The sequence below is a fragment of the Sinocyclocheilus grahami genome, unplaced genomic scaffold (genome assembly GCF_001515645.1).
Source record: "Sinocyclocheilus grahami isolate Dianchi unplaced genomic scaffold, SAMN03320097.WGS_v1.1 scaffold434.1, whole genome shotgun sequence".
Taxonomy (NCBI): Eukaryota; Metazoa; Chordata; class Actinopteri; order Cypriniformes; family Cyprinidae; genus Sinocyclocheilus; species Sinocyclocheilus grahami.
Genome location: NW_015505613.1, coordinates 622,047 through 649,249, shown reverse-complemented (window position 1 = coordinate 649,249; position 27,203 = coordinate 622,047). Strand labels below are relative to the sequence as shown.

The 27,203-nt window shown below is 36.5% G+C and overlaps 3 protein-coding genes across 7 annotated transcripts in view; 2 read left to right on the top strand and 1 right to left on the bottom strand.

Moving 5' to 3' along the window:
- Nucleotides 1-4,275, top strand: part of taok3a (TAO kinase 3a) — a 106,620-nt gene extending 102,345 nt beyond the window's left edge. For all 5 annotated transcript variants that reach the window (XM_016233571.1, XM_016233569.1, XM_016233574.1 and 2 more), the window contains 2 exons: nucleotides 814-996; nucleotides 3,077-4,275. In XM_016233571.1, the coding sequence (XP_016089057.1) occupies nucleotides 814-996; nucleotides 3,077-3,238 (345 nt within the window). In that variant the 3' untranslated portion in view covers nucleotides 3,239-4,275. The remainder of the gene's footprint in view (nucleotides 1-813; nucleotides 997-3,076) is intronic.
- txnrd2.2 (thioredoxin reductase 2, tandem duplicate 2) lies at nucleotides 71-27,203 on the top strand. Its single transcript, XM_016233550.1, has 16 exons — nucleotides 71-82; nucleotides 7,560-7,836; nucleotides 8,040-8,108; nucleotides 10,263-10,319; nucleotides 10,414-10,558; nucleotides 11,346-11,420; nucleotides 13,889-13,967; nucleotides 14,071-14,133; nucleotides 15,101-15,171; nucleotides 15,482-15,564; nucleotides 20,957-21,180; nucleotides 22,177-22,272; nucleotides 23,468-23,560; nucleotides 24,346-24,417; nucleotides 25,267-25,364; nucleotides 25,546-27,203. The coding sequence occupies exons 2-16, from the start codon at nucleotides 7,755-7,757 to the stop codon at nucleotides 25,667-25,669; spliced, it is 1,431 nt and encodes a 476-aa protein (XP_016089036.1). The 5' UTR covers nucleotides 71-82; nucleotides 7,560-7,754; the 3' UTR covers nucleotides 25,670-27,203.
- pebp1 (phosphatidylethanolamine binding protein 1) lies at nucleotides 4,492-6,975 on the bottom strand. The gene is made up of 4 exons (XM_016233575.1): nucleotides 6,766-6,975; nucleotides 5,705-5,814; nucleotides 5,453-5,553; nucleotides 4,492-4,947 (listed from the first exon to the last, which is right to left on the bottom strand). The coding sequence occupies exons 1-4, from the start codon at nucleotides 6,898-6,900 to the stop codon at nucleotides 4,730-4,732; spliced, it is 564 nt and encodes a 187-aa protein (XP_016089061.1). The 5' UTR covers nucleotides 6,901-6,975; the 3' UTR covers nucleotides 4,492-4,729.

The window sequence follows — 27,203 nt, the reverse complement described above, 5'->3', positions numbered from 1 at the left end:
GTTCTAGAAGTAAAAACTCCATTCATTTTCTCCATAGGGATTTGATTTTTAACGACTACTTATAAACCTGTAAAGAAATCCTGTTCCAAGGTTGTTAATCGATGGTGTATGCTTTTCTTGAAGCCATCCATTTGCATTATTGCAACTTGTTTTAAAGTATTTCTTTAACAGCTGAATTACCCAGATAAAACTACATTACCCATAATGCTATATAGAAAATTCCACCAATCAGAGTTGTAGAGAGCAAATTGCACCAAAAGAGCTCTTCGAGGAAAGCCCTCTCCCATCTCAAATATTTAATATCAAATAAATATTTAAGTATGGTCTTGTTAGATTTTCAACTACTTTTTTTTTTTTTTTTGCTTCAGATAAAAGTTTGTAATGTTATAATTAACCTTGTAGCTGGTTGGCTTGGTTCATGACTTCTAACACTATAATGAAGACTTTTTTCAAATCCTTATGGGAAAATGAATGGAAAAAATCCTTACGGATTCAATGCCGATGAAAAGTGGTCACTAAAGCACTCTGTTAAAGTAAAGGTTAAATTTGATTTTATCTTTAAGATGCAACAAGATTTGTTATTTATAACCCATTCTGGAAAAGCTAATGCGAGCATTTGTTTTGTTGATGGTTCGTATAGATTTATATTTAACATAAAAAAATTAATTAAAAAAAGCAATAACTGAGGCCTCCTGTTTGAAATTCCAGTCTCGGACTGTTGTCCGTACAAGAAGGCCATTGATGGTTAACCACAACTGTGCTGTAGTGTAAACCTTCTGAAGCTGACGTGCGCACGTGTGTGTTTTTGTGTAGCTCCGTCTGGATGAGGCTCAGGAGGCGGAGTGCCAGGCACTGAGGCAGCAGCTGCAGCAGGAGATGGAGTTACTCAATGCATACCAGAGCAAGATCAAGATTCAGACCGAGGCTCAGCACGAGCGCGAGCAACAGAAACTGGAGCAGAAAGTCTCACTGCGCCGAGCACACCTTGAACAGAAGGTCTAGTCCCGTTATTAACCTCTTATGTACCCACACTCTTAACTCTTATCATCAATAGTGGTCTGCCAATATAGGTTTTTCAATGGCCAAACTAGAGAGCAGAGTATTTAGGTAGCAGTTTATATAAATATAATTTAATATAGCATTTAATAAAATGCACTTTTTCTTTATTTGCACATTTGTTTTCAATATTGATAAATGTTTCTTGAGCAGCAAATCAGCATATTAGAATGATTTCTGAAGGATCATGTGACACTGAAGACTGGAGTAATGATGCTGAAAATTCAGGCTTTACCATCACAGGAATAAATTACATTTTAAAATGTAAAATAAAATGGAAGATTTTTCTTTCAAACTAATATTTAACAATATTGCTGTTTTTACTGAAACTTTATATATTTAATAAAGTATTATATGTTAAGCAATATGTGTTATATATAAATATTGTATTTAACATTTCTTTTACAGCATATTTAACTCAAATTCACTCAAAGATATATTAGATGCTAATTTACTCTAATCTCTAAATATATATCATCATAAAAAGTGTTTTTTATATATATATATATATATATATATATATATATATATATATAATAAAACTATATATATATATATATATATATATAATAAAACTATATATATATATATATAAAATAGGCTTGCCGCGATAGACAGTGCTGACAGTGATACCGTTGTGATACCGTTGTTAAGCTGCAACACCGGTTACGTCACATGCCCACCGCGGCACCGACCCCCACCGTCGTTTAGATTTTTTATAGTAATAAAAATAATTTAGTTCAGTAAAAGAACAGACACTTCAATTAAAAACTGAACGCGGATGCTCAATGCAGCGTGCCGAACGACAGTCAAGGTGATTTTGGAAGTTTTTTTTAAACATTCGTTTCTTATTTAATTGGTTCCACAGTGTTTGCTGATTTTTACTTTATTTAAACTATGTGTAATTTATTCATTTTATTTGACATCAAGGTGTATGCCGTGCCTGCCAAGCTTTCTTATTCGTTTTGCTAATAAACGTTCTACGTTTCTTATTTATTTGGTTATATATTATACATGTTTACTCATTTCCAGTTTTGTATACCTATTTAAACTTTATGCAAGTTATTTATTTTATATTAGGCATAGCCTGCCCTATAGCATGGTGTATTTTTATTCGTTTTGTTAATAGAAGTTCTATGTTTTATATATAGGCTAAAGTGAGTTTGACTTTGTATTTTGTTGTTGCATTCAAGCAATTGACATGAATTGCCGCTAATTCGAAAGTGAAAGTAAAATGCGCACGGCACATTTAAGCTATTTAAAAGCGAAGGAAAGCGAGGAAAAGAGGGGAAATTCAAACAAACTAAAAACGAACAATTGCTTTACGCTGAATTGCCGCTATTTGAAAGTGAAAGTAAAATGTGCATGCCGCTTTTAAAAGTGAAGGGAAAAGAGGAAAAGCCCCGCCCCCACGGTGAAACCGATATTATCGGTGTTGTCACACGTCAATTAACCGGTTGGAAAATTTCCTCACCGTCACAACCTTAATATATAAGATATAAACATTTTGGTTTAATGATTATCTGCAGCCATGATTCTATACAGCACAAAAACATTTCTACCCTTGTGATATTGCTTCCATACAACAATTCTGTTAACACGGAGTTAATATCCAGTAACTTTTTAGACAATATCCAGTCAGATTAGAGGACTGGAAATGACTGTTCAAAATCAGCCAATCCATAAACATTAACATAAGTGGCATCGGTGTATCAAAGTGTTAATTTCCAGACCAGCTCAAAAGTCTCAGGGACAACACAAGACCCACATAAGCTCAAGCCATAACAAGAGGGATAGGACTCCCAAAAGCTACTTTGCTCCATTATTTGGTGTATTCAGTGAGGTTAAATAACTTAAGTGGACAACAGTTCACAGAGTTTTTAGCAAATTAAAGGGAAGAAAGAAACCAAAAGGCCTTGATTTCAGTAAAGATCTTTACTAGTTACTGAAAGCCTGTAGGTCCTTCTTCACCTCTGTTGGTTTACACCCTTTTGTTTGAGCTTCTGTCCTGTGTTTTCAGATTGAGGAGGAGCTGGCTTCTCTTCAGAAAGAGCGCACTGACCGAATCAAACACCTGCTGGATCGTCAGGAGAGAGAAATCGATGCCTTCGATATGGAGAGCCTTCGTATGGGTTTCAATAACTTGGGTGCTTTGGACTACCCTAAAGATGACTACAGATGAGACCATAACACTCCACACCATCCTCCCTATTTCATGCTCCTCCACTTTTTTTTTTTTTTTTTTTTTGGAAGAAATCTGCAGTTTTTGCTACTGACAGTCCTTTCAATCCTCTGGGCTGGTGCCTGCACAAGCCTTACACATTTCTAGACACGTCATGGAATAACATGCTGGATAACGTCCTTTAGTTGTCTCTTTTTATATATAAATATTATATACGAGACGATTAAATCTGTCAGTGTTGATGTCAATGTTTTCTCGTGCAATGATAACACTTTCAGTGTAATTACAATTTAAAATAGAGATTTCAAGACAAAAGCAATATGAACAGGGGTTTGTATTGCTAAATTGAATCCAGATGCACTTGTGCATATTTTTTTCTCTTCTTTTGTTAATTTTTTGACACGCTGTGTGATTTAAGATTTTTTTTTAAAGTTTTTTTTTTTTTTTGGCAGCCTCTTGAATCTATTTGGTATTTATTCACCCAGAGAAAATGAAAAATACCTTTTAAGTATTGGCAAAATTTGATAAAGTTTGCATATTAAAGCAATGTACATATTTGATAGTTGCATCTGTGACTCTGAGATTCTTATGGTAATTGAATATGAATTTTTATTTTATTTAATTTTTTTGAGAACCCGCTGCATTCATATGTACAATACCATAATTCACCTCAGCTGAGGTGCACAATGTGAATAATACATATGTGAATCCTAACTCGTGGTACCCGCACAAAGGGCTGAAGGGGAAGGGACATGTATTTTGTGTATAGAAGGCTTTATGGAGAACTTTTACTTATTTTCCTATTACATTTTAACTGAATTTTAATTTCTATATATATACACACATCTATATATAATAAATGTTTCACCACCCTTTCCCTCCTACAGTCACTGGTGAAATTGTCTCAAAGGCCTCTCATTTCATGATTCGGGTTTCTATTTGATTCTCGGCATCCTCTCCAGCTGTGTATTTTCTACAAAGTCCAATTAGTGAATAAAAACGCTTTACTGTCGCATGCACTTTACATTTGTTTTCAGGTTAAGAGGCATGATTCTGTCAGAGCTTTTAATTATATTTGTAAATAAAGTGCTCATCACACAAGCAGCGTCTTTCCAGTCTGATTTTCTTTTCCAGGAATTGTATTCCAATGTGTTAATTTCCAGTATATAGCAGTGACAATTTTGTGAAATTAAAGGTGCAGCCATAAATACAACACAAATTTGCCTTGAATTTTATTCAAAGGTGCAAAGTCGTTTTTTTTTTTTAAACTGAAGGCAGTCTGAATGCTTCCAAGCGAAGTGACAAAAATAAAGGCATAGACTGAAATTGCTTGATCGGTTCTCTTTCAATTCAACTAGAACAAAATAAATTCATCATTCCTACAAGGCTTTTAAAGCAAAGAACAATTTAGTTTGTTTCATTTTTTTTTTTTAAATAGCTGAAGTGAAAATCAGCTCTGTTCAGCAACGACAGAAATTCGCAATTATTTCCTTATTTGCCAGCAAGCTGTTCGTAGAGTTTGGGCACATAGTCGTCCCACTCTGCTTGGAAGCAAGACCCTGCGATTGGAGCACCGAGGCCGTATTTCTTGCAGAAACCCTGGATCTTGAATTTTCCACGATTATCTCCAGAACGATTGGTGAGCACGCGTTCGGTGCAGCTGATGCTGTCTGCTTGCTCATAAACCAGCCACACGTAACGATGGAGACCTGAAGAGAATCGTACACGAGTGTTATTCACCACTCATACACCAATTTCCTGATGAGATGCAACCTATTTTCCCACATTGAAGGAATATTTTACACAAAAATTTTAATTCTGTAATCATTTACTCCCAGTCATATCATTCCAAACCGGTATAATTCTTCTGCAGAACACAAAAGATGTTTTAAAGCATGCTGGCAACCAAACCGTTTCAGTTCCCATTGACTTCCATTCTGTTTTTGTTCTTACAATGGAAGGTTGGTTACAAAAATGGTTACAAAATATCTTTTTTTTTTTTTTTTCTTGTCTTCCACAGAACAAAGTCATCTTGAATTTTCCACGATTATCTCCAGAACGATTGGTGAGCACGTGTTCGGTGCAGCTGATGCTGTCTGGTTGCTCATAAACCAGCCACACAGGCTTGGAACAAAATATTTTTATTTATTTATTTTTTTTGGTGGACTAGCCCTTTAATTGCGTAATTTTATGCCAGTCAGTCTAAACTCTCACCTGTTCCTTTAGGGGGTCCTGCACCAACGTAGTCCGACATGACACATCCACTGGAGATGTCATTTCCTTTCATGTTGACGACAAGGAAGTGGTGCCATTCCCTAAGATAAAACAGATGAAGTAACTTGCCTTCTAACCAATTCAAACATGTTCACACTCACTAGGGAATCCCTTTGTTTACTATTGCAGTTTGTGTTCATCTTTACTTCAGTTCTGATATGATGAATATGGCTGCATTATCTAAAAAGATACCGGAATTTGGGGTCTTTTCGGCTGGGTGCATCAGGATCGGTCATGGCCAATGTGTACAGCTTATGGGGGTCACATCCCTCCCACTCAATGGATGTGGGCCGATTTTGCACCTACAAAAGGAAACAACTTCAGATATAAAGTGTGAATTCCTTTATATATTTTTTTGTATTAGTATTACTTTTTGAACATTTCTAACTGTGTACGAGGCAAACCTTTTGTTCCCCACCATTTTTAATAACCTTTTCGATTTTTACATGCACTTAGACTGCCTGTGATTGATTTTTAAATATCATAATTATTTGTATTATTTTTAAATGTGGTATTTTAATTAATATGGGGTAAAAACTGCATGCATAATAATTTTAAAAATGCTGTTTAAAACACTTTTGGTAATTTATGTCCTATTTGACACATGTCACTAATTTATTTGTATATGTATTTATAATATAAATTCAAATGAAATACAATTAATAATAATAATTATTATTATTATTACTAGCACAACAGCTGACAGTTGCTTTAGACAATAGCATTTATTCTTATAAGTACTATACCCCTACTTATGTTATGAGCAAAACTGTTCTAGCAAACGATTTTGGAATTATATCTATATTTATAATGCATAATGTCTTGTAATTTTATTCATGTATCTGTTCAGAACACTTGTATTCATTTGGCCTAATTTCCGTACTGCTATGCTGCAGGTCTCTATTCTAATTAAGGCGGTGGCCCATTAATTTGTAGCTCACAATTTTTGCACGAGGTAATGCAGAGTGTAATGCACATTACATCACGTGATCGTGGAATTTCTAGAGAGATGCAAGTTTGGCTGAGTGCGAACCTTGTGTCCATTACATAAACAGACAAAATGCATTCATTTTGAACCCTCTTTAGTAAATGCAAATGCAAAGAAAACGTTCATTTCCACTCATTCTGGCAAACTTCATTAAAAAAGGCTATGCAGACGCATATCAGCAAGTCAGACGTGATGCAGACCCGTTGTTAGCTAACGTTACAGGCACTGGCCTAAATCCCTGCATGCGCGTGCAGTGGACTCTAACCTGAGTAGGACTGAACACTTTCCCCAGCGAGTCAATTTCCAAAGAGCCATATTTGACAGTTAGAGGCTTGGCTGGCTGTTCCTCCACCTCTGTAAGCGCTAGAGAACCTGTCCATTCATTAATATCCACAGGCATGGTGACTCAATGCTCTTGCGAGATATCAACGCAGCAGAAAAGTCGAGCTTCTGTCTCCCCCTACAGTTGTTTTATTGTGATTGTTCATTGAACTGTGTGGTCGCCGGCGTAGCCAATCAAATTGCCGCAGCTGACCAAGTTGTTAATTTCGATTGGTCTGACGGTCTGTCGGTATTCTTTGGCCCGCCTCCTATTCTGAAAGTTCGAGTCATTTCCACGAATCGGTTCTTTCGAACACTTTAATGAACTTTGTTTTGTAACACTAGTTACTACCATAGGCTGTATAAAAACAGGTTACTACACATAAAACAACAACCAAGGGGAGCAAAGCGAAAAGCGCAAACGTAAAAACATACAAGAAGACAAATTACTTAAATAAACAAATTATTTAAATAAATTCTTTGGAGCTCACGAATATTTAATAAGCCTTCGCGTTATAAAAGGTCATCTAAATATAATCAGCATTTTAAAATTGCATTTAGAAGTAAATATTCATTTACATCATTCTATTGATGATGATATTATTATTATTATTATTATTATTATTCATGCTTATTGGCGCTTTGATCAAACTGATTCAGTACGATTCGTAAACATTTGATTCGTTGAAAAGTTCCGACTCAAATGAATCAGACGACGCTGGACGCACGGTAAACGAGAACTTCTTAAACTCGTTATTTGTAGTTGATAAACCTATTAAACCCGTTGTTAAACTTAGACTCGAGTCTACCAGACACAATGTCATAACGTACAATTAAAATAAAATAAATAATAATAATAACAATGGTAAAAATTCACCCAGGCATCTTTTAAGGCACCTATAACGACTGACACGGGTCTTTCCTGCTGACAGTATGGCTGCCTTCAGCAGGCGAAGGCAGGGGATAAAAGTTCTCTGCTGCTTTAGGACTTTAATATCTACAAGAAACTTTGCAGGTAATGCTTATTTAATAATAAAACATATTGTCGTAAAAATATTTTGACCGCATCTTTTGCTTAATATGTCAATATCCGCAATTTACCAAATGCACTGTTCAGTTTGCTTGTACCGTACTATAGTTTTTTTTTTATTAATATCACAAAGCAAACTATTAAAGTCTCTGTCGTTAAATGACCTTGAAATGTCATTCTGATTCCAGCAGGTACATTTGATTATGAGCTGGTGGTCATTGGTGGAGGCTCTGGAGGGTTGGCATGTTCAAAAGAAGGTAACGTTAGGTGTCATCCAGTGTTGGGTAGTAACGGATTACATGTAATCTGGATTATGTAATCAGATTCCAAAAAGCAATTACATTTGAAAATACTCGTAATCAGACTACAGTTACTTTTTTTTATTGATTACATATTATTCACACAATATCAATACATTATTCATAATTGATTGATTCTCCCTAATTCCTCTTTTTCATCTTTTAAATGTTTCTTTCTAAAATAGCCCACCACTTATATACAGGTGCATCTCAATAAATTAGAATGTCGTGGAAAAGTTCATTTATTTCAGTAATTCAACTCAAATTGTGAAACTCGTGTATTAAATAAATTCAATGCACACAGACTGAAGTAGTTTAAGTCTTTGGTTCTTTTAATTGTGATGATTTTGGCTCACATTTAACAAAAACCCACCAATTCACTATCTCAACAAATTAGAATATGGTGACATGCCAATCAGCTAATCAACTCAAAACACCTGCAAAGGTTTCCTGAGCCTTCAAAATGGTCTCTCAGTTTGGTTCACTAGGCTACACAATCATGGGGAAGACTGCTGATCTGACAGTTGTCCAGAAGACAATCATTGACACCCTTCACAAGGAGGGTAAGCCACAAACATTCATTGCCAAAGAAGCTGGCTGTTCACAGTCTGGCTTTTTGAAGATGCTGATTTCATTTTCCAGCAGGATTTGGCACCTGCCCACACTGCCAAAAGCACCAAAAGTTGGTTAAGTGACCATGGTGTTGGTGTGCTTGACTGGCCAGCAAACTCGCCAGACCTGAACCCCATAGAGAATCCAGACCCTATTGTCAAGAGGAAAATGAAAAACAAGAGACCAAAAAATGCAGATGAGCTGAAGGCCACTGTCAAAGAAACCTGGGCTTCCATACCACCTCAGCAGTGCCACAAACTGATCACCTCCATGCCACGCCGAATTGAGGAAGTAATTAAAGCAAAAGGAGCCCCTACCAAGTATTGAGTACATGTACAGTAAATGAACATACTTTCCAGAAGGCCAACAATTCACTAAAAATGTTTTTTTTATTGGTCTTATGTAGTATTCTAATTTGTTGAGATAGTGAATTGGTGGGTTTTTGTTAAATGTGAGCCAAAATCATCACAATTAAAAGAACCAAAGACTTAAACTACTTCAGTCTGTGTGCACTGAATTTATTTAATACACGAGTTTCACAATTTGAGTTGAATTACTGAAATAAATTAACTTTTCCACGACATTCTAATTTATTGAGATGCACCTGTACATTCAGAAAGTCTTCCAGCTTTGTGCACATTCACACACAGATCAATCACTGGTCAGGTGGCTGTAATTACACAGACAATTGAGAGGCCACACAGCATTTGATTTACAAAAATCATTTTAATTAGTGTTTTCTCAGCATTTCAGCATTGCATCAACTACTAATGAACATTCATCTTTATTTGAATGATCACTCCGTAGGTTATTTAACCATGTTTTACTGTGTCTTTGAAAGGCTTTTGTCTTTCAAACATATTCAAATGCGCAAATTCACATTATTTATTATTTACATGTAATGCAGGGATACCCAAACTTTTTTTTTTTGTCAGCCGGATCTATTTTTAATATATTTATTTGAAGTCCCCCCTGAGATTTTAAGGTAATACGTTAATAATTAAGTAACACATTTGCATGTTCACAGTTCTGTGATGGTTAATGGTCACATGACATGCAGGTAAACAAATTATTTATTTTTTTTTAGTAAGTGTTTTATTTTGATTGTTGTTATTTTATAATGATTTATTACTATTTTTTTCATTTTTATGATTTAATAATTAGCTTTACAATAAACTCGTGAACCCCCTGCAAGTTCCTTCACGAGCCCCAGTTTGGGAAACCTTTGGAAAAGAAATGTAATATTTTTTTCTTTGCATTTTTATATAAATATGGTACAAGATTATCCTATTTAAATCAATGTGATAAACTAGTCAGGCCAAAAGTAATCTAAAAGTAATCCTACTACAGGCCCTTCTGGAATACATTGGTTCTGAATGTCATATTCAACGGTACAATGCTGATAAAGTGTTTTTTGAACTTTCAATGCATCTCCTTAATTGATCTAAGCTAAGATGTAATTTAGTGTTTTTGATGCTTGACCATTTTTTTTGCTTACAGCTGCCCAATTAGGGCAGAGAGTTGCTGTCTTGGACTATGTCGAACCTTCACTAAAAGGTACATACCAACCCATTTATAGTTGTCATCATCTATCTTTTTGTTGGAAATGTGTATATTTCGAAAACAGCTAAGCAGCTCATGCTGCCTTTAGGCACGAAGTGGGGTCTTGGTGGCACATGTGTGAATGTCGGCTGTATTCCAAAGAAGCTTATGCATCAGGCGGCACTGCTTGGCACTGCTGTCAAAGATGCTAGGAAGTATGGCTGGCAAATCCCAGAATCCCTGTCACATGACTGGTGAGTTTCATGAATCTATATCAGAGACGCGTGGCATGACTGTATGTTGAGACATTGCTTATAGACAGAGCAGCTTTATTGCGGTAATCATTAGTGTAGCTTCATCCTGATCAAAGCATGTAATAATATTCATTTAATATTGAGTGGGGAGGTAGGTTTTGTTTCAAATACTACTTTCACAAGCGCTTTATGAGGCACAGCACCATCTTGTGGTAAAAAAACCCCCAGCTGTCTGACTGCTCAAATGCAAAGAACAACAGTCTTTGCACTAGAGGGCACTCCAGGTCTGATTAAGAGGTTAGGGTTTTGCAGGTGTTTTACAAATGCTGGCCTTAAATACAACTTTCCATACATTTGCAATACCACTGCTGAGATATATTTGGCGTTCTCCCTGAAAATATTAAACTAATGTCTTTTTGTAAATGGATAATATAGCACTTTCAGTGGGTGTTTGACCTCCTGTTTCCCCTCAAACTTTTAAAGGAAGTGTGTCTGTGTGTACACACACATAATATAAAAACCCTACACCTCCATGTACATATACAGTAATGGCCTCTTTAATTGTTTACTCTCACATTCATATTTTATTATAATAAGAGGTTTATTTGAAACTACATCTTGTTTACCAAAAGGCATTAGTATGAAACAAATCATGTGCATGTATGTCTACCTATTTCAATGTAGCAAAATATTAAATCTCAAATGCATGTGAGGTGTCTGTAGGGATTTGCATTATTGTGGCCAGGTAAGGTCCAGTAGAACTGTAGTTTTGTGAAATATGTTTCAGGTCAGTAATGGCTGAGGCTGTCCAGAACCATGTGAAGTCTCTAAACTGGGGTCACAGAGTTCAGCTACAAGACAAGTAAGATTACTGTTATAAGTAACACATTTGCATGTTCACAGTTCTGTGATGGTTAATGGTCACATGACATGCAGGTAAACAAATTATTTATTTTTTTTTAGTAAGTGTTTTATTTTGATTGTTGTTATTTTATAATGATTTATTACTATTTTTTTCATTTTTATGATTTAATAATTAGCTTTACAATAAACTCGTGAACCCCCTGCAAGTTCCTTCACGAGCCCCAGTTTGGGAAACCTTTGGAAAAGAAATGTAATATTTTTTTCTTTGCATTTTTATATAAATATGGTACAAGATTATCCTATTTAAATCAATGTGATAAACTAGTCAGGCCAAAAGTAATCTAAAAGTAATCCTACTACAGGCCCTTCTGGAATACATTGGTTCTGAATGTCATATTCAACGGTACAATGCTGATAAAGTGTTTTTTGAACTTTCAATGCATCTCCTTAATTGATCTAAGCTAAGATGTAATTTAGTGTTTTTGATGCTTGACCATTTTTTTTGCTTACAGCTGCCCAATTAGGGCAGAGAGTTGCTGTCTTGGACTATGTCGAACCTTCACTAAAAGGTACATACCAACCCATTTATAGTTGTCATCATCTATCTTTTTGTTGGAAATGTGTATATTTCGAAAACAGCTAAGCAGCTCATGCTGCCTTTAGGCACGAAGTGGGGTCTTGGTGGCACATGTGTGAATGTCGGCTGTATTCCAAAGAAGCTTATGCATCAGGCGGCACTGCTTGGCACTGCTGTCAAAGATGCTAGGAAGTATGGCTGGCAAATCCCAGAATCCCTGTCACATGACTGGTGAGTTTCATGAATCTATATCAGAGACGCGTGGCATGACTGTATGTTGAGACATTGCTTATAGACAGAGCAGCTTTATTGCGGTAATCATTAGTGTAGCTTCATCCTGATCAAAGCATGTAATAATATTCATTTAATATTGAGTGGGGAGGTAGGTTTTGTTTCAAATACTACTTTCACAAGCGCTTTATGAGGCACAGCACCATCTTGTGGTAAAAAAACCCCCAGCTGTCTGACTGCTCAAATGCAAAGAACAACAGTCTTTGCACTAGAGGGCACTCCAGGTCTGATTAAGAGGTTAGGGATTTGCAGGTGTTTTACAAATGCTGGCCTTAAATACAACTTTCCATACATTTGCAATACCACTGCTGAGATATATTTGGCGTTCTCCCTGAAAATATTAAACTAATGTCTTTTTGTAAATGGATAATATAGCACTTTCAGTGGGTGTTTGACCTCCTGTTTCCCCTCAAACTTTTAAAGGAAGTGTGTCTGTGTGTACACACACATAATATAAAAACCCTACACCTCCATGTACATATACAGTAATGGCCTCTTTAATTGTTTACTCTCACATTCATATTTTATTATAATAAGAGGTTTATTTGAAACTACATCTTGTTGAGATGTTTATTTATTTTTACCAAAAGGCATTAGTATGAAACAAATCATGTGCATGTATGTCTACCTATTTCAATGTAGCAAAATATTAAATCTCAAATGCATGTGAGGTGTCTGTAGGGATTTGCATTATTGTGGCCAGGTAAAGTCCAGTAGAACTGTAGTTTTGTGAAATATGTTTCAGGTCAGTAATGGCTGAGGCTGTCCAGAACCATGTGAAGTCTCTAAACTGGGGTCACAGAGTTCAGCTACAAGACAAGTAAGATTACTGTTAAAATAACATCACCCTTTATGTACTTTTTTCAGTATTGTTTAAATATTTTACATGGAGATCATTTGTCAATCGAGAGCAACGTAACGGTTTATTCTTTTGGAGTTAATGGTAACTATTTCTGTGTAGATCAAAGCAACCTTTTTGTTGGAAAAAGTAAATTATGTCATTAGACTAATGTGTCAGAATCTTGGTTGTTGAACTACAGGTTGAGGGTTCAAAAAACACTTTATCACCATTGTACCATTGACTATGACATTCAGAACCAGTGTATTCCAGAAGGGCCTGTAGTAGCTGTGCAGTGCTTCTTTCAGAGTAAAAATGGTGTGTTAGCTAATTACTGAAAATAATTATGAATGATTTGGGAAGAAATATGCAGATGTTTAAGAGCAGAGTCTTTGTTTCCCAGTAGATCTCATTAGCTGTCCATCTCTTTCACCATTTCATCAGGTAATTACAGTCTGAGGCTATATGAACACAGAGAATGTGCCATCATGATAAATTGTACTAAATTTCAGCCGTCTTGCTGTATGGCTGTGAGGCAAACAGGTGTGGTGATGTCATTTCCCAGAATGCACAAAGTATATGTCTCCACATTACAGCAGAAGTGTCAGGTTGGGTTTGAACAGCAAAATTGTTAATGATAAAATTGTTATTGCTGTTATCGCCATAGGTTGACATGGAGAATTATGATGCCAGTAGACAACTTCGGTTCATGTGTTGGTATTTTAATGTGATATAACAATCTCTCTGTCCGATGTTACAGGAAGGTGAAATATTTGAATATGAAGGGCAGTCTGGTGGATAAACACACTATCAGAGCTGTAAATGCCAAAGGGAAAGAGGTATGATTTTGAGTTTAAAACCACTTAATTCTCTGAAATATTGTTTAACCAGCAATCTGATGTGTCATGTTCTTGTTTACCTTTGTGTTCTTTGTATTCACAGATGACAGTGACCGCCAAAAACATTGTGTTAGCTACTGGTGGACGGCCGAAGTACCCTACACATGTAAGTGTGCTTGCCAGTGCAGGAGGGCATGTGTGGGTGTTGTCTTTCCACTATGTGACCTTGTTCTGCTGATAAGCGAGCAGCAGAGATAACTTCCTCTTGTCTAACTTGCCAAATATGAGACAATTGATATTATTCTTCCTCAGACTTGAAAGCCTGCTATTTGTCTTTGCTTCCATTGAGATACTGGTAAAAGATAACCATATTCTAAATGATCAAGAGACCAGTAAAGGGTGGAACAAACATTTTTATTTTCCTCGGTTTGGGGTAAATGGGCAAAATACTGTACAGTTAAAGAAATGGATGCTTCTTCTTAGAGCAATTACTGTTTTGTATTGTGACATTGTTTTCAAAAAAAATTATAATTGAGTTGTTTTTTGTTTTGTTTTTTACAATCATCATTTTTTAATATTGGGAGCATTTTATTTTTTCATTATTAGTATTATTATAAACAGTAATTGTTATTTTTGAGTTTTATTTTAAAAAAGTAAGTAAATAGGCAAGAAATTATAAATGTAAAGAAAGTGATGTCTCGGGGCAATTAATGTTTTGCAGTGTTTTCATGAAAAATTATAATTGAGAGATTATTTTGCATTCATATTAAATTAATCAAATTAAACAAATCAAAATGTTTATTTAATGTAACATTACTTACTATACATATATAGTTAAAATGTTAAATTGGATAATGTTATTGAGGAATATTGAATTTTATTTTATCATTGTTGGTATTATTTACAACAGTAATTGTTATTTTTGAATTTTAAGTAATGTTAATATAATATCAATATTTATATACATGGAATTGTACATTTAGTATTAGTATTGATAGTATTAATGGTTTTATTTAGATTTTAATGTTTCTATAGCTTTTAATATTATATAAAAAAAATGATAGCTATTAAATTGCTGCTTGTGCTGAATATTTCATCTTTAAAATGACCTATCTGTGTGGTTCATCCTTCAGGTCCCAGGAGCCATGGAGTTCGGGATCACAAGTGATGATGTCTTCTGGCTCAAAGAGTCTCCCAAAAAAACGTAAGTGACTTTTATATTGTGGACCAGACCACAGAGCAAACATGTGAGAAAACATATTCACCCATTAAGTCTGATTAAAGGAAGGCAGCACTTTATTGAGTGATTCAGCATCATCTCCCAGTCGTGAGAGGTCAAGAAATTTGCTTTACCTGTTGCTTTGCTCATACTTCTAATTATGCTTGTCACGTTTAGCCAGCTGCATTTGTTTGCAAGTTCATTATTATTATATTATACAGTCTTTTCCAGAATGCACTGAGCAAAATACAGACTTTATTTAGAGATGAACTTCTGCTTAAACTCGCATTTTCAGTTCCTTACCCTCAACTCAAGTCACGCTAGTTACTGTCATGGCCACATCCTCTCAGACAGCTGATGTTGTTTTGCTGTTGAGCTGTCAGCTGTACAGGTGTGATTTCAGACTGTTGCCAGTAACAGTGCTCATCCTGTGGAAGTGACAAGACCTTGGTGACTGATGGGCATGAGCAAGACTATTGGCACGCATGCCCGAGAGGGCGAAGGAAAAGCTTTTACATTGACTTGTGCAGTCGTTTCCACCAAAACAGCAGAGCCTCTGTCAGGACTGATGACATACTGTATGCTTTGGATTCTCAAGACTACCAAATGATGCGTTCAGTTTGATATCAACCCTTGGGCTCATTACATAAACGTCAATGTTGAAAATAACTTGTTTTGAAGGAACCAGGTGACTATTTTGCCTGTGGTTCAGGTGTCCAATAGGCCTCGGGACCCACAGATGCTCATGCAGTAAATAGTCCTCTGTCCTGTTATCTCTCTCTGCTCTGCTGAAATGAAAGGAGGCTCAGTCTGGGCAGACGTTAGGGAAGGCACAGCATGAACTTGCTGATCTTATCATGGTCGGGGTTATTATAGAAGTGCTGCCCAAGGTTGACTGAGTCTACAGTATCCACAGTTCCCACACACTCTCCAGGATGAACTCTCCCTTCTGCTGTCCATGCATGAATGTAGAAGCTAGTAGGACTTTGACCAAAGAGAATGTTATGCTAGGCCTAACAGTAAATGGCTGCAGTTATTTAAGGACATGTTAAAATATGACCTGATTTATTAATTTTTTCTCCTATTTTACTTATTGAGTGAAAAGAAATTTATGGCAGAGAGAGGTAATGTGATTCGGAAACATGACAGTGGATTCAAACTGGGGTGAGAATCAGCAGAGACATGGTGATGTGACATTATATCTGGATCATAATATGATTATGATATGTGACCCTGGACCACAAAACCAGCCAAAAGGGTCCATTTTTCGAAATTGAGATTTATACATCATCTGAAAGCTGAATAAATAAGCTTTCCATTGATGTATGGTTTGTTAGGAAAAGACACTATTTAGCCGAGAAAATCTGGAATCTGAAAAAATCTAAATATTAAAGGGGTTATATGATGCTTTTTTTAAAGATCATTATTTGGTGTATTTGGTGTAACAGAATATGTTGACATGCTTTAATGTTCAAAAAACACATTCTTTTTCAAATACTGTACATTATTGTAGGTCCTCTATGCCCCGCCTCTCTCAAACGCTTCGTTTTCTACAAAGTCCCTCCTTCCGACAAGCGCAGTCTGCTCTGATTGGCCAGCTGACCCAGTGCATTGTGATTGGCCGAACACCGCAAGCACTCGTTGGAAATGTAACGCCCCTTACCATAATCACGAGCTTCAGCTTTCAAAATAAATGTAAAGGCAGAGCCCGAAAGGGGAACCGAGTCGCGTGACAGACACAGTGATGAAGCTGGTATGTGTTTGCAGTACACAAGCCACGGTTAAGACCGCTGACTCCACTGTGATGTGACCCCCGCTCTCTCTCTCGCGCTCTCTCTCTCTCTCTCACACACGCACACACACACACGATGCACAAAACTCCGCATTTGAACAGTCAATAGCAAATACTTAAACTAATAACAAAACAGTAGCTGATTCAGAAGCGCCAGATTGTCATAGCAAAGTCAGAATTACCTCCTCTCCTAGGTTCACGAAACGGTCGTGCATTTTATGGAAATAAAGTGCGTCTCCCTGACATGGCTGCTTCAACACTAACTGCGGTTACTGAAACCACGCCTTCTTTCTTTGCGTGCACATTTGGGCGGCATTATGCAAATATTTCCACATAGTGAGGTAGATATGTGGGGGCGTGTTAGAACGAGCCGTTTTAGGGGGGGGCGTGGCAGAGTCTTAACTTTGATAAAGAATATCTCTTTGGTTTTGAGACTTTGCAACTTCAGGGATCTTATCTATGCACAATCAGCTTGTAACACTCCAAAGAGAAAGGAAAACTTGAAATCGCATCATATGACCCCTTTAAGAAAATCGCCTTTAAAGTTGTCCAAATAAAGTTCTTAGCAATGCATATTACTAATCAAAAATTACGTTTGAATATATTTACAGTAGGAAATTTACAAAATATCTTCATGGAACATGATCTTTACTTAATATCCTAATTATTTTTGGCATAAAAGAAAAATCAATAATTTTGACCCATACAATGTATTTTTAGCTATTGCTACAAATAGACCCCAGCGACTTAAGACTGGTTTTGTGGTCCAGGGTCACATATGATTATGAAATTATTTTTGTTTAATGTGTAGTTATTTAAATTTGTGATATTGCATACTTTCATGCACGTTTTCATTCATCTGAATTGGGCTATGCATAATTATGTTCTTATGCTCAGTCTAAAATTGGATTATGATTAAATGGAACAAATATAATGCGTTTTTACAAAAAATGTTTTAGTTTAATCTGTGAGGGGCCGTATAACATTATACATCATACTTCTATATAACATCTAAATTATTATTATTATTATACACTATTGAAGCGTTTGGAATAATTGAGTTTTAAGTCTCTTATGCTCACCAATGCTGCATTTATTTGATAAAAATATTGTGAAATATTATTACAATTTAAAACGATAGTTTTTTTATTTTAATATACTTTAAGAGGTATTTATTATTTTTTTATTTATTATTTAAAATGTGTTTATTCATGTGATGGTAAAGCTGAATTTTCAGCAGCCAATACTCCATAAAAATGAAGGATCATGTGACACTGAAGACTGAAGGAATCGGAATCATTCATTCTCATTCCTTAAATAATTTTTTTTAACTAATAATATTTCACAATTTTGCTGTTTTTACTTTAGTTTTGATCAAATCATTGCAACATTGGTGAGCATATATGACCTCTTTCAACACACATTACAAATATTTATTAACATTAAACATAAATAATAAATAACAAATAATTAAACATAAAAATTTTTTTTTTTAAATTCTTTATTCTACATATTTGACCAGTAGTGTATATAACCGATTAAAATTGAGGATGTGTGTGAACATGCAAATTGGCTCAAAATGTTAAGATGTTAATTTTAAGGTTTTAAATTATTAAATGTATTATTAATTGCCAGACTTGTTTTATGACCCTGTTTTTTAAGCATTCATCTTTAATTAATGGTTGTAGTGTTCTGACAGGAGATTTGTCATGTTGTTATTAAGCATTACACCCCGCAGTATGGTCTGAAAGTAGTAACAGAATGACAACAAAGAGCAAATTGCTCAGTTGAAGTAAAATCTGTGTTTAAGAAAACAAATGATAAGGAAAAGCTCTTAAATATATTTTGAAAGCATCATTTTATTTGTACAGTTACTCTTGTAGATACAATCTGTTCTCCTTCAATTAAAATGTTATGCATATTATTATATATTTGGAGAAATATCTATTATTATTATTATTATTAGGGGTTGTAGGGTTGTTATTTGATGTGTCCATCTGATGCTTTAAAGTGTTTTCTTTTATGTTTTTATGTTAGTTACTAAAAAGTAATTTATATGATTTTTATTGTGAGAGGTTTAAAAATTATATATATATATATATATATAGAATACAGCGGCATAACAAAGTATGGAACAAGAAGATCATTTGAGAAACATCTCTGTATTTTTTTGTTCGTGCAATGAAAGTTACTGGTAACCAAAACAGCTTTGTTACTAACAGTCTTCAAAATACCTTGTTTTATGTTATGCCAAAGAAAGTAAGTGATTCAGGTTTGAAACAACATGAGGGTGAGTAAATGATGACAGAATTTTTTTTATTTTTGGTGAACTATCCCTTTAATGGTTTTTATTTATTTATTTTTGGTGTACTAACCCTTTCATGTTTTTTTTATTTATTTGATATATTTTTGAAATTATACTCTAAAGAAGAAACTAAAACTACCAGCAGGTGGCGGTAAATGTCTGTATGAGTCGATTCATTCAAACGGCTGATTCATTCAGGAATTCAGTAAACGGCTCTCACTTTAATGGCCCTTTGAATCATTGATTCACTCGATTCGTTCAAAACGCGGATTCATTCAGAAACTAAACACCGCTGTGCTGCTCGGAGATGCACAACAGTTCTGCTGTGGCTTTAAAGATAATATGTTCTCTGCAAAATTGAGCAAAAACACATAATGTGTTTTTTAAAATATAACACAATATTAACTTCCTATTTACTGAACTGTTGTATCAAATCACATTTGCACTCGTGCAAATGATAAAAGCGGCACTCGTGTGATACTGCTCTCCCTGCTCGTGTGATATCGCTTATAAAAGGATGTGAGACATACAGGGGCTGTATGAAATAAACTGTATGAAATGTAAGATGACGTACAGGTCTGGGGGCGGGGCCAGTGCATTAACTGCGTTAAAATATTTTAATCGCATTATTTTTTCATAACTAATTAAGTTAAGGCGTTAAACTGACAGCCCTAGTGTGTGTGTGTGTATTAGATACTGTAATGTCTGCCTCTTTTTTTTTTTTTTTTTTTTTAACTATATATATATTAGTATTAATAATAGAGTTGTTAGAGGGATTGTAGAGGGATTAAAAATTATTTGTATAATCCTGAATTTTTATATTTATTAATTTGGGTAAACATTTGGGTAAACCTGTTAGGAAACAATTTTTGCAGTTCTTTTTGGTGCCATTATTGGCACACAGATTTTTTTTTTTGAAAATGCAGCTTAGTGTTTTTAATTTATGTGATGTCTTTCATGTAATGTGTTGAATCTAATTTTATTGCGTTTTTACATTGTACTTTGTATACAACAAATTAGTCATAAGTACCATTTTACTTAGCCAATAAATGGCAGCTTCACACTTCAGTTTCAAGACCTGTCTTATCAGAAAGGCTGAACAAAAATGCGTTTGATAGATATTTTGTGCATTTGCTTTTACACATTGTCTCTCTATAGCGTTTCAGCATCTCTAACTCTTTCTCGGAGTAATCGATGAATATGTACTCAAGTCGTATCTGTGGCTCAGGTCTCACTGTAGTGGAGCAGAAGGAAGTTGTTTCTGAGCTTGAGGCAGGAAAAGGGGCTTAAGGTTTGTTGTTCTTGCTGGCTGATAGCATCTACATTGGTACCTCTGGCTTCTGCTGCAAACATTGTTTATTGTGATACCTATGAAGGCTTTGGGACATGAGTCTTGTGTGTGTGTGCGTGTCTAAGACGTAAATGGGGGAAGGGGGATGTAGATGGACGAGTGTCGACAGCCTCTCTCAGCCCTCGGATAGGAAGTGACAGAAATGACACTGCAGGCCCCAGGTGGCTGATGGGATATGCATCCAGGTCTCCTCATTACGCTCTCTGTCAGACCACCACACAGGAACCTTCTACCCCAGCTGTGCTTGTTTTCTTTTCTAATCACTGGATAAGATTTTACCCTTTAATCTGAGCGTAAAGCCACCTCTAAATTCTCCCAGCAGGCCGAGCGGTTAACTCCAACCTCAAGCCTCCAAAAGCTGTCCGATATGTCGCTCTACCTGTCATTACTCTCTTCTCTTTGACCTTAGGCAGAGCATCTGAAACCAAGACCCTCAATTTGGAGAAGGTTGGTGTGGAGATCAACATAGAAACAGGGAAGATAATCGTAGCTGCTGACGAAGCCACATCCGTGCCGAACATTTTCGCTATCGGAGACATCGCTGAGGTAGGCGTTATGGATGAATGCCATCAAAAACGCACTAACATGGTAATCGAACTCAACTGAGAAGGCACAGCTTGAAAGCAACAGCATATTCTTGTCTGTCAGTTCAGTCGCTCTTCTGGAAGGTCGTTGCCCTGTAACATCTCAAGACACAACTGGCTGCCGGGATCAAATATCGCAGCTGCCCGTCATCTGCAGCAGCTGTGTGATTATTGGCACACACACACACACCACCACAAAACTAGTCAGAAGAAGCGCCTTTTACTCTTTACGCCCCTTTCAAAGTGCATCGCTTCTCATTTTTTAATGAAAGAAAACAAGATGTTGAGCCGCACCTGGTTACTGCCAAGAAATGCATTTACTATACAGCTGCCTGGGCGGTGTCCACACACACACACACACTATGAGCCAAACACCCGAGGCAGTTTCTTGGACAGCAGGATGTACAGAAGTTATCAGACTGGTTGCTGATGCCATTAGTCAGTGAATGAGAATTCGCCCCATGGTGCTGCATGTTCCTGTAGGCATGTTTTTCACCGCACTGATTGGCAGCCGTCCACTTCTGCACTGTAATCATCATCGTGACTGACAGCCATGTAATGTTGAGATGATACTAATCTCTGAAATGTCTGATCAGGCTAATCGCACATAGATTTACACTTAACTACACAGCGTTTAAACATAATGCAGAGGAAATAATTGTTTAGAACTTTTCCGTTGTATTGTTGAGCACTACCTGACCTGCCCAGAACTTTTAGACTGGATTTGCTTTTGAATGTATCCGTGCATGTGTGTCAGTGTTGTTTTAGTATTATGATTCAGTTTACTATTATAGTATTAATTAATATTTTGAATTGTCTTTTATTATAATAGTTTAATGAAATTTTTTTAATTTCTATTTTCCTGTAATTAAGTTTTATTTAACAATAACAACACTGAGTGTGTGTGTGTGTGTGTGTGTGTGTGTGTGTGTGTGTGCCCACTCCTTCTCTGTTTCAGGGTCGTCCTGAGTTGACCCCGACAGCCATTAAGGCTGGAAAGCTCCTGGCCCGCAGACTGGTGGGCCATTCCACTGAGCTCATGAATTATGACAACGTGAGTTTGCCGTTACATGTATATGCTTTCATTCTTGTTCGCTCTTTGTTTCTTTACTGGTTTCTAAGCGAATCACACAACGCCTATATTTAGGGTGGCCATATGTGCCGTTCATACGGGACACGTCCTGGCCAGGATTTTTATAATGCCTAAAACATCCAAAGTAGTTTGACCAATAACATGCAGGTATTGTATATAATCGACCAATCATGGCACGTGAGAAGGTGAGATCTACAGAGAACGATCAAAGCGATGCAAATAAGCGCACGTGTTTGTTCGTTCGTTCGACTTGAAGCGTGGCTGCGCACTGATCATTGAATGACACCGAAGTACCTCGAGAGCGATTCAAAAGCATAAGGAGCCGTCTGATCTGCTCTCTAGCTCTCGTGAATGTCATACAACGATCGATCTGCACAGTGCAAACAGCCCAAACTTGGATATTTTAGGCAATATAGAAATCCTGGCATGGTCCCGTAAAAATGGCCCGTATGGTCACCCTACCTAAGTATATTTCACCTCAAAATCAAAAGGAACAAATAAGAAATGATCTTTTACATAAAGAAAATGAGGCCTAATTTTTTTAACCCTTAAGATTATTTGTATTGTGATTTTCAGGACAATTAAAACATTTACTGTACGGTAAAACATTACTGTAATGACTAGAAATCTTTTAATGCACAAAAGGCAACCATTAAATATTATTTAAATGGTAAAATGATAAATCGCACTATGTATATATGCATAATTACACATTTTTCAAAATTGTATTAAATATGTTTAATACAATTACTAAAAAAATACAAATAATGCTTTATGCTTTAATTTAAAAATATTCTTGTTACAGTATTTTTTTGATAATGCAATCATAATCTTTGAGGATAACAGGAATTACAAAAAAAATGGAAAAAATTACTGTAATGAGACTTAACCGTGAGAATACTCTCATGAAAATAATGTCTTAGTGCAACAAAAATGATTTTTATGTATGTATATGAAAAATATATTTGAAATGCCCCATTTTGTGAGATTGACTTTTCTAGTGGTTCTCTTGTTTTATGTATAAAAAAATAATTATATGAATCTCCAATTCATTTATGTTTTGTTTTGTGTGCTGATTAGTTTACTTGAGTCTTTTGCATAGTGTATGTGTTTTATATGGTTGTGTGTGTGTGTGCATGTGTGTGTGTGTGTATAGGTGGCCACTACAGTGTTCACTCCACTAGAGTATGGCTGTGTAGGTCTGTCTGAAGAAGAGGCTGAAAGGAGACATGGAAAAGACCAGGTTGAGGTAAAATACAGCATTTTTGCCATGGGTGCAGTTAGACACAACATTAAGTTCAGTTATAAAATGGCAACAGCAGCAATATGAATAAATGCTCAATACAAGATTAATAATAGCAGTCAACTTTTCTTCCACCAAGTAATATAGTTTATTATCCGAACTGTGGGCTCTGTACAATTGGCGAGCAAGCATATTAGTTTTTTTAGTACTGAAGTGCAGCGACAGGTTTGTTTATCAGCTGTTTTACAATTCCTTTGAACGTGTAGTCTGTCCTTTTAGCGATTGATTCTATTCTATCCTAACCACAGTTTAAAATATAAAAAAAAAATTGAAGGCTCATAATATTTATTTATGCGTATGTGAGTGCTGTTGTGAATATCCTGCTGTATACGTGCATGTATGTTATAGTGGGCCCTCGCACACCTGCATGGCTCCAAAGCCTAAAGCATTCGGAAAGGGGTGTGCCTCGGGTTTGATTGACAGGTGTGCAGGAGGGCTGACTGATGCTTGTAGAGGTTGATGAGAGATGATCAAAAATGCAGCATCCCATTGGCCCTCACAGCTGTGAGCAGCGTGTGTCAGCTCGCCAGAGCGCTCGCTCTTAAGCATGTTCAACATTTATGATTTCAGCACCCCAAAAATGTTTAGAGCAGCAACACAGACACAAACCATAACAGTAGCAGCACTTGTTTCCAAGTGCTTGTCTAAAAGGACGAGCTCAAGTGGTTGATGATGCAGGAAATGGTGTCATTGTTGGTGCATCATAGTTTTTGTGTTGTCTGGTTTAACAGGTGTACCATGCCTTCTACAAACCCCTGGAGTTTACCGTGGCTGAGAGAGATGCCACTCAGTGCTATATCAAGGTATATTTTATATATGTATGTATGTGTATGTGTATGTGTATATGTGTGTGTATATGTGTGTGTGTGTGTACTGTAGGTGAGGTGGTGACATAAAAAAGGGAACTGACACAAAATCAAACTTCAAATTAAAAACAACCACCCTATCAACAACATACTGTAGCAACAAACTAATAACCACTCAGCAACCAAATAGCAACACCCTGGCAACTATCCTCAACAGCCCAGTATCATGGCGCTGACTTTTGCATGGACAAACACCAGTTGTAGTTTTGTCTAATATTTAAACACATATTCATTTTTCGATGGTCTGAAGTTTGCAACTTAGTCACTACCTTGGGTCTCTCTTTGATTCTGATGTAGGTTTTACACTACTATTCAAAGGCATTTTTACATTTTTGAAAGAAACTGATGCTTCTGTTCGCTAAAATAGCATGAGTTGATCAAAGCACAGTAAAAATAGTAATACTGTAAAATATTGTTACTGTATGAAATAACTCCTTTTCGATAAAATTAGATTTTTACTTGTGAATTCCCATTTTCAGAAGCCATTATTCCAGTCCACAAAGAAAATCATTCTAATATGCTGTTTTAGTTGTTGAGAAAGCTTTCTCATTATTAACACACCTGAAAATGGCTGCATTGCATAATGAAGTCTGGAAATTGCAATACAGATGACTTTTTGCAGTTGCTTGTATTGATTACAGTCACAGATTTATATACAGAAAACATTTATGAATGGCGTTACTGTCATTTTTAATTAATTCCATGCATCCAAGATGAGTAAAATAATAAAGTTCTTCTAAAAAATATAATTGAATGGTAACTGAATCCATGTTCTCGCCCTCTCAGGTGGTTTGTCTACGGGAGGGTGATCAGCGTGTGCTGGGTATACATTTTACCGGACCGAGCGCTGGGGAGGTCACACAGGGCTTTTCTCTGGGCTTCCAGTAAGTTCCGCATGTCTTCATACCTGCTCATGCTGTTGAACTGGAATCAGATTACATTCATTTGTTCTGATATCACCCAGGTGTCTGTTTCGTTGCACATGCATTTGCGTGTGAATTCAAATCTGTGAATAATAACAGCTGTGGACGAATGAATACAGAGTCTGTGTGTTTTTATCTGCAGGTGTGGGCTTACCTACGAACACCTCAGGAATACGGTCGGGATACACCCCACCTGCGCCGAGGAGCTCATCAAGCTCAACATCACTAAACGCTCCGGTCTTGACGCCACAGTAACAGGCTGCTGAGGTTAAGCATCCCCTCCCTGATCGCCCGAGCACACGGGAACCCATAAAAAGGTTGTGATAATGTGAGTTAGCAGTTGCAGGAAGCATCTCATGAAATCTGTCTCTCAGTTTTTACTTTAAAAGCTCTTCTGAAACCGAGACTTTTAAACCACAGAACCAGATCTATTTCGGTTTAATATAAGATATTTAAAATAATAATTCTGGAGGTCAGTACTAACAAGTATGTCCTTCTTTGCCACTGTGATGTATCGTTTTTAAACCAAGTCCAGGAGAGTTCGGCCAGCTTTATACCACAGGTCAAGATAATCCAATAAAGTCCTCATGTTTGCTCTCCAGAATAAGAACGCAGATCCAGGTTAGAGCAACACGAACCACAAGCGCCTCTGCGAACAGATAAACACGGCCATAAATCAGGATTAAGGCCCCATTACAGTTTGCTGAAATGAGAAACGTTGGAGAAAGTGGCCTAATGTTTCTGAAATATATTCTGCAAATATTGTTGTTTCTCTGGCTGTACTTCCTGTCCATTAGTCATGCACCGCTCCTGACACTGATGGATGGGATAGGCCCGTCGCTGCGCTGACACCACCCCATTTCCCAGGGACGTAGACAAACACTCGGTGAGCGGCGTGTCACTCAAACGCAGAACCCGGTCGTGGACAGAGTGAGCGCTTGTTTAGTCCTGGACTTCAGGAGGTTCCCCAGTGCACAGGGGGAGCAGAGAGTACACAGTACAATAACATACTCTCCTGCCCTTGATCTCTCTGGGTAAAACCTGAAAGTCCAAAGGAGGCATCAGTACCCCTGGCTACCTAAAGGTGGCAGTGTTAGCTTCCTTTTCCTCCTGTTCTTCACTCGCACATGTGAGGATAAAAATCTCTGAGCTGTGTAGTCATTATGAATTCGAGTCACAGTTAATGACTGGCAGAATGTTAAGATTAATCGAACACTTACTAGGCATTTATCGCTCCATAGGTTTAGCTTATCTGTTGTTTGTGTACTTGGCTAATAGCTTTGGCCCACGGTGCTGGCGCCCGCTTTGAGGGAAGTTAAACTGCAACTATTCCCAAAAGTTCAATTCATTTTGTGACAGGAAATCTGTGACATCTGTGTACTTTCAAACCAGATAACGTATGAAAAGCATATGTGAATTTTGAAATACATTGATATGTAAAGTCAGTAGATGCAAGTGCAATTATAATGAAACATTTTTCAGAGCTCTCAAAGGGGTAGTTCAAGCAATAATGGCAGAATTTTCATTTTTGGACAAAATATGGTTTAATAATAAATTTGAAATTGGACATTTGCGTTTGTAATTTCAGTGTCAGTGAAATTTGCAATGAAACAACAGATATGCTAAACTTATTAAACACCTCAATCAACTCACTGAATTTGCTTAAGTTCTGTAGTTATACATGATGTATGTGAAATGAATATGTGATCACATTTAGAAACACTGTTTTAATGGCCCATGTCACATACTTAAAGGGATAGTTCACCCAAAAAATGCAAATTCTGTCATCATGTACTCACC

Bases quoted from the DNA above. Each gene is read 5' to 3' on its own strand.
- txnrd2.2 (XM_016233550.1), top strand. From the start codon at position 7,755: ATGGCTGCCTTCAGCAGGCGAAGGCAGGGGATAAAAGTTCTCTGCTGC. The intron at 15,565-20,956 runs GTCAGCTGTACA...TTCTCCCAGCAG, and splicing joins TGTTGTTTTGCTGTTGAGCT to GCCGAGCGGTTAACTCCAAC. The intron at 23,561-24,345 runs GTAAAATACAGC...CTGGTTTAACAG, and splicing joins ATGGAAAAGACCAGGTTGAG to GTGTACCATGCCTTCTACAA.
- pebp1 (XM_016233575.1), bottom strand. From the start codon at position 6,900: ATGCCTGTGGATATTAATGAATGGACAGGTTCTCTAGCGCTTACAGAG. The intron at 5,554-5,704 runs GTATCTTTTTAG...GTTTTATCTTAG, and splicing joins CGAAAAGACCCCAAATTCCG to GGAATGGCACCACTTCCTTG. The intron at 4,948-5,452 runs GTGAGAGTTTAG...GATTCTCTTCAG, and splicing joins AGGACCCCCTAAAGGAACAG to GTCTCCATCGTTACGTGTGG.